At 57.1% G+C, this 7500-nt stretch overlaps 1 protein-coding gene across 1 annotated transcript in view; it reads left to right on the forward strand.

The window, feature by feature from the left end:
* The window catches only part of rptor (regulatory associated protein of MTOR, complex 1), a 47561-nt gene that overhangs the window by 32769 nt on the left and 7292 nt on the right, over positions 1 to 7500 (forward strand). The window contains 3 exon segments of the mRNA XM_068750919.1: positions 2227 to 2302; positions 6051 to 6152; positions 7059 to 7142. Of these exon segments, the coding sequence (XP_068607020.1) occupies positions 2227 to 2302; positions 6051 to 6152; positions 7059 to 7142 (262 nt within the window).

Below are 7500 nucleotides of genomic sequence, written 5' to 3' on the forward strand. Positions count from 1 at the left end.
GTGTGTGTGTGTATGAGTGTGTGTGTAGGTGTGTGTGTAGGTGTGTGTGTGTGTGTGTAGGTGTGTGTGTGTGTGTAGGCGTGTGTGTGTAGGTGTGTGTCTGTAGGTGTGTGTGTGTAGGTGTGTGTGTGTAGGCGTGTGTGTGTAGGTGTGTGTGTGTAGGTGTGTGTGTGTAGGCGTGTGTGTGTAGGTGTGTGTGTAGGTGTGTGTGTGTGTGTGTAGGTGTGTGTGTGTGTGTAGGCGTGTGTGTGTAGGTGTGTGTCTGTAGGTGTGTGTGTGTAGGTGTGTGTGTGTAGGCGTGTGTGTGTAGGTGTGTGTGTGTAGGTGTGTGTGTGTAGGTGTGTGTGTGTAGGCGTGTGTGTGTAGGTGTGTGTGTAGGTGTGTGTGTGTGTGTGTAGGTGTGTGTGTGTGTGTAGGCGTGTGTGTGTAGGCGTGTGTGTGTAGGTGTGTGTCTGTAGGTGTGTGTGTGTAGGTGTGTGTGTGTAGGCGTGTGTGTGTGTGTGTAGGTGTGTGTGTGTGTGTAGGTGTGTGTGTGTAGGCGTGTGTGTGTAGGTGTGTGTCTGTAGGTGTGTGTGTGTAGGTGTGTGTGTGTAGGCGTGTGTGTGTAGGTGTGTGTGTGTAGGTGTGTGTGTTCTGCTTTTCCTGTTTGTGGGCGTTGTCCTCTGCAGCCAACAGGAAAAAGAGCTTCGTCAGCCCCCAACCGGTCCCCTACATTCCTGTTGGCTGTCCCTTCATCACACACACACACACACACACACACACACACACACACACACACACGCACACACACACACACACGCACACACACACACGGTCAGGAGTTACTCATTCTTATTGGCAGGCAGAATGTGATTTTAAGCTGCCATCTCAAGCCGTGCAGCAGCGTCCTCCCTGTGAACGTGTCCAAAGTGTCCTCACAAAGTGTCCTCACAAAGTGGACACCTCTATCTGCGTGTCTCTTCACCGGGGACGCCTGTTGGACCGGACGGCTGGTTTTTGGCAAACCTTCCAATCAGAATCCAATCCCAGTAAAACAAATTACGAAAACAGAAACTCAAATGGCCTCAACATCTATTCTGGTTTTATTTTAAATGAGTGAGGAAGAGATGAGTTCATCGATGTGTAGCTCCGCCCCCACCTGTTAAACCTCTAGAAGTCAATGCAACACGTGATGCGTAAAGGAGAGCAGCCCGGAGTTCTGACTTCACAGGTGGGTTTACTCAACAATCTGTTCTGGGGGGTTAAAGTCACCTGCAGGAAGTGGATTCACTCTGCTTTTAGTGGCACCGACCCAGAAGGGTCCCAGACGGATCCCGGTCTGACGCCCCTGCACCGTCCCAGAAGGGTCCCAGACGGATCCCGGTCTGACGCCCCTGCACCGTCCCAGAAGGGTCCCAGACGGATCCCGGTCTGACGCCCCTGCACCGACCCAGAGGGGTCCCAGACGGATCCCGGTCTGACGCCCCTGCACCGACCCAGAAGGGTCCCAGACGGATCCCGGTTTGACGCCCCTGCACCGACCCAGAAGGGTCCCAGACGGATCCCGGTTTGACGCCCCTGCACCGACCCAGAAGGGTCCCAGACGGATCCCGGTCTGACGCCCCTGCACCGACCCAGAGGGGTCCCAGACGGATCCCGGTTTGACGCCCCTGCACCGACCCAGAAGGGTCCCAGACGGATCCCGGTTTGACGCCCCTGCACCGACCCAGAAGGGTCCCAGACGGATCCCGGTTTGACGCCCCTGCACCGACCCAAAAGGGTCCCAGACGGATCCCGGTTTGACGCCCCTGCACCGTCCCAGAAGGGTCCCAGACGGATCCCGGTTTGACGCCCCTGCACCGACCCAGAAGGGTCCCAGACGGATCCCGGTTTGACGCCCACAGGGTGACAGAGGAAGAAGAAGTCTGAGTACACACCCTACGCTGGGCCCCTGTAACGGTCCACACACGTACCTGCGTAGATGATGCAGGGCCCCCGTGGCTGCTCACCGACAGGAAACCCCCCCGACGAGGCCGCTCGGCAGAGTCGGAGCATCAAAGGCTGTGATCAGCTTTGATGTGAGTCACAAGGATCAGACATGACGAACGCGAGAGAGCTCTGGAGTTTAGAAAGGGATTAAAGGCTCCTTGCTGCCCCCCCCCCCCCCCCCCCCAGCGTTGCGTCAGCATGAGGTGGTTGGGGATTCTCTGTGGGAATGTGATTTTCATGCGTGTGTGTCGGCTGCAGGCAGGCGTGGGACCTGGCCGTGGACATCTGCCTCTCTCAGCTGCCCACCATCATCGAGGAGGGCACCGCCTTCAGGGTAAGTGTGCACGCCCACCGCCGACACGGTGCGGCTCCTCCCACTTTACAGGGCACCGCCTTCAGGGTAAGTGTGCACGAGAGGAGACGAGCGCGCCCACCGCCGACACGGTGCGGCTCCTCCCACTTTACAGAGATGTTCAACAGAAACGACACGGCGAGAGGCCGGTGGGGGCCGGCGCTGACCCCCCCAGCAGCATGTACATGTAAACAGTGACCATGTCTGCTCCACCCCCCCCTCAGAGGCGGGCATCGTCTCCAGCGCTCCCCCAGGAGCAGTTTTACCATCCGAGCTCCTCCTCTCCTTCGTCCTAGCCCTGGAGACGACTAAACGTAGCTCCTCCCTCTCCGTCTGAATGCAGAACCCTGGAGTCCTCCTCTGAGGTGCCTCAACGGTCTGCAGAGTTCAGAGATGGTTCGTCCTCGACCTTTACGCAGGAAACGCGGGAAACGCAGGAAACGCAGGAAACGCGGGAAACGCAGGAAACGGAGGAAACGCGGGAAACGCAGGACACGCGGGAAACGCGGGAAACGGAGGAAACGCGGGAAACGCAGGAAACGCAGGAAACGCAGGAAACGCAGGAAACGGGGGAAACGCGGGAAACGCAGGAAACGCGGGAAACGCGGGAAACGGAGGAAACGCGGGAAACGCAGGAAACGCAGGAAACGCAGGAAACGCGGGAAACGCAGGAAACGGAGGAAACGCGGGAAACGCAGGAAACGCAGGAAACGCAGGAAACGCGGGAAACGCAGGAAACGCAGGAAACGCAGGAAACGCGGGAAACGCGGGAAACGGGGGAAACGCGGGAAACGCAGGAAACCACGTTTAGTCGTCGTTCAGCACAAAGTCAAAATAGGCGTTGAATTCATAAAAACAAAAGCTAAGTTCTGATCGATTCTTTCTGCGTTCATCTGCCCCTGCCCCGCCCCCGCCCCGCCCCCTCAGTGATTGGGTGTGTGTACAGGCTTAGAAGGTTTGATTATGCAAAAAATTAATTTGGCCATCCAGCCATTGATAGTCGACCTCAATCAGCAGTCTCTGATTACCAGAAACAGATCAATCATGCAGAGACAGAGACAGAGAGAAGGACGGAGAGACGGAGAGAAGGACGGAGAGACAGAGAGAAGGACGGAGAGACAGAGAAGGACGGAGAGACAGAGAGAAGGACGGAGAGACAGAGGGAGGGACGGAGAGACAGAGGGAAGGACGGAGAGACAGAGGGAAGGACAGAGAGACAGAGGGAAGGACAGAGAGACAGAGGGAAGGACGGAGAGACAGAGAGAAGGACGGAGAGACAGAGGGAAGGACGGAGAGACAGAGAGAACGACGGAGAGACAGAGAAGGACGGAGAGACAGAGAGAAGGACGGAGAGACAGAGAGAAGGACGGAGAGACAGAGGGAAGGACGGAGAGACAGAGGGAAGGACGGAGAGACAGAGGGAAGGACGGAGAGACAGAGAGAAGGACGGAGAGACAGAGGGAAGGACGGAGAGACAGAGGGAAGGACGGAGAGACAGAGGGAAGGATGGAGAGACAGAGGGAAGGACGGAGAGACAGAGGGAAGGACGGAGAGACAGAGAGAAGGACGGAGAGACAGAGGGAAGGACGGAGAGACAGAGGGAAGGACGGAGAGACAGAGAGAAGGACGGAGAGACAGAGGGAAGGACGGAGAGACAGGGGGAAGGACGGAGAGACAGGGGGAAGGACGGAGAGACAGAGGGAAGGACGGAGAGACAGAGGGAAGGACGGAGAGACAGAGGGAAGGACGGAGAGACAGAGGGAAGGACGGAGAGACAGAGGGAAGGACGGAGAGACAGAGGGAAGGACGGAGAGACAGAGAGAAGGACGGAGAGACAGAGAGAAGGACGGAGAGACAGAGGGAAGGACGGAGAGACAGAGAGAAGGACGGAGAGACAGAGGGAAGGACGGAGAGACAGAGGGAAGGACGGAGAGACAGAGGGAAGGACGGAGAGACAGAGGGAAGGACGGAAAGACAGAGGGAAGGACGGAGAGACAGAGAGAAGGACGGAGAGACAGAGAAGGACGGAGAGACAGAGAGAAGGACGGAGAGACAGAGAAGGACGGAGAGACAGAGAGAAGGACGGAGAGACAGAGGGAAGGACGGAGAGACAGAGAGAAGGACGGAGAGACAGAGAGAAGGACGGAGAGACAGAGAGAAGGACGGAGAGACAGAGGGAAGGACGGAGAGACAGGGGGAAGGACGGAGAGACTGAGGGAAGGACGGAGAGACGGGGAAGGACGGAGAGACAGAGGGAAAGACGGAGAGACAGAGGGAAGGACGGAGAGACAGAGGGAAGGACGGAGAGACAGAGGGAAGGACGGAGAGACGGGGAAGGACGGAGAGACAGGGGGAAGGACGGAGAGACAGGGGGAAGGACGGAGAGACAGAGGGAAGGACGGAGAGACAGAGGGAAGGACGGAGAGACAGAGGGAAGGACGGAGAGACAGAGGGAAGGACGGAGAGACAGAGAAGGACGGAGAGACAGAGAGAAGGACGGAGAGACAGAGAAGGACGGAGAGACAGAGGGAAGGACGGAGAGACAGAGGGAAGGACGGAGAGACAGGGGGAAGGACGGAGAGACAGAGAGAAGGACGGAGAGACAGAGAGAAGGACGGAGAGACAGGGGGAAGGACGGAGAGACTGAGGGAAGGACGGAGAGACGGGGGAGGACGGAGAGACAGAGGGAAAGACGGAGAGACAGAGGGAAGGACGGAGAGACAGAGAGAAGGACGGAGAGACAGAGGGAAGGACGGAGAGACGGGGAAGGACGGAGAGACAGGGGGAAGGACGGAGAGACAGGGGGAAGGACGGAGAGACAGAGGGAAGGACGGAGAGACAGAGGGAAGGACGGAGAGACAGAGGGGAGGACGGAGAGACAGAGGGAAGGACGGAGAGACAGAGGGAAGGACGGAGAGACAGAGGGAAGGACGGAGAGACGGAGAAGGACGGAGAGACAGAGGGACGGACGGAGAGACAGAGGGAAGGTGATCGCGGTAGATGAGGACTGATGCTGCAGGCCTGTCGCTACGTGTCTCTCCGTGTCTGGACGGATCATCTGGCTGCAGATTGGTTACTTCCTGTTCACGTGTCTCTGTCGCTACGTGTCCCTGTCGCTACGTGTCCCTGTCGCTACGTGTCTCTGTCGCTACGTGTCTCTGTCGCTACGTGTCTCTGTCGCTACGTGTCTCTCCGTGTGTGGGCGGATCATCTGGCTTCCTGTTCACGTGTCCCTGTCGTTACGTGTCTCTGTCGCTACGTGTCTCTGTCGCTACGTGTCTCTCCGTGTGTGGGCGGATCATCTGGCTTCCTGTTCACGTGTCCCTGTCGTTACGTGTCTCTGTCGTTACGTGTCTCTGTCGCTACGTGTCTCTGTCGCTACGTGTCCCTGTCGCTACGTGTCTCTGTCGCTACGTGTCTCTGTCGCTACGTGTCTCTCCGTGTGTGGGCGGATCATCTGGCTTCCTGTTCACGTGTCCCTGTCGTTACGTGTCCCTGTCGCTACGTGTCTCTGTCGCTACGTGTCTCTGTCGCTACGTGTCTCTCCGTGTGTGGGCGGATCATCTGGCTTCCTGTTCACGTGTCCCTGTCGCTACGTGTCTCTGTCGTTACGTGTCTCTGTCGCTACGTGTCCCTGTCGCTACGTGTCCCTGTCGCTACGTGTCCCTGTCGCTACGTGTCTCTGTCGCTACGTGTCTCCTGGTCACCGCGGTTTCGCTTCCGTCCACAGCACAGCCCCTTCTTCGCCGAGCAGCTGACGGCGTTTCAGGTGTGGCTGACGATGGGCGTGGAGAACAGGAACCCTCCAGAGCAGCTTCCCATCGTCCTCCAGGTACGGCGCACACCTGCAGCCCCGCCTCCATCTTGATTGGGGTTTGCTGCATCAGCTTTTGGTGTATTTGTGTTTCCAAGGATACAAAGAGATCATGCTACGTTAGGGCAACGTAATCTCTGATGTAATGGATGAGCACTGAAGTAACGGATACCAAGGGGAGGAGTCACGGCTCCCCCCTCCCTCAGCAATGCTCTTTAATGTAATGAGTAAAGGGAAAACAGCCCAGCCAGAAAGGAGGCGTTGTCTTGACAACCGCTGTTTCATCTGGGACCAGCAGGTTTGGTAGCCGTGACGATGGAGAACATTCTCTGACCTCTGGATTAGAGTTAGGAGATGCAGAGTGTCCTCACGCTCCTCCCTGGTCTCTCCCCGGCCCCACGGGGCCTCCGCCATTCATGCAGGGGTGGGCGGAGTCGATGTTGGTGTGTGTGTGTGTGGGGGGGGGGCTTGCTCCTCCTGTTTGTTCCCACACACATGACCCCGTGTATCAGCGGCAGGAGTGGATACACGTCCGTGTATCAGCGGCAGGAGTGGATACACGGACGTGTATCAGCGGCAGGAGTGGATACACGTCCGTGTATCAGCGGCAGGAGTGGATACACGGACGTGTATCAGCGGCAGGAGTGGATACACGTCCGTGTATCAGCAGCAGGAGTGGATACACGTCCGTGTATCAGCGGCAGGAGTGGATACACGTCCGTGTATCAGCAGCAGGAGTGGATACACGTCCGTGTATCAGCGGCAGGAGTGGATACACGTCTGTGTATCAGCAGCAGTAATACGATCACGCAGTGCAGACAGAACAGTGAAAGTTACCGGTAGCAAAATGTTCTTCATGCAGTGCCAGGCTTCACCTCACGCTCCATTCTGCCCACTTGACCTCTGACCCCTGCTCTCTTTCAGGTCCTCCTCAGTCAGGTGCATCGCCTGCGAGCTCTGGACCTGCTGGGACGGTTTCTGGATCTGGGCCCCTGGGCCGTCAGTCTGGTACGTTCACAAGAAGGAACTAGAAAAGCACTCGGAGCACAGACCTCCGCCAAGCAGCTCAGTCCCTCAAAATGGTGGTTCGGTCCGACGTTTATTTTATCCACGTTTTAGATTCTTTAACCGTGAGAACAAACTTTTAGCCGGATTCACATCGATGTCGTCACTAGTTTAGGCGTTATTCACTGAAAGCACACTTTCAGTAATGGGGGGGGGGTTCTTCTGGATCTATAGATCCAGAGCTTAAGATACAACAAACCCGTTTGTCCACGACTGATTCCAGAGCGTTCTGGTGAAGACAGCAGAACCAGAACCTCCTTTGTGGAGCCAATCAGAGACATTATTGAACGGGTCCAAACAC

The sequence above is a fragment of the Brachionichthys hirsutus genome, chromosome 17 (assembly GCF_040956055.1).
Source record: "Brachionichthys hirsutus isolate HB-005 chromosome 17, CSIRO-AGI_Bhir_v1, whole genome shotgun sequence".
Classification (NCBI taxonomy): Eukaryota; Metazoa; Chordata; class Actinopteri; order Lophiiformes; family Brachionichthyidae; genus Brachionichthys; species Brachionichthys hirsutus.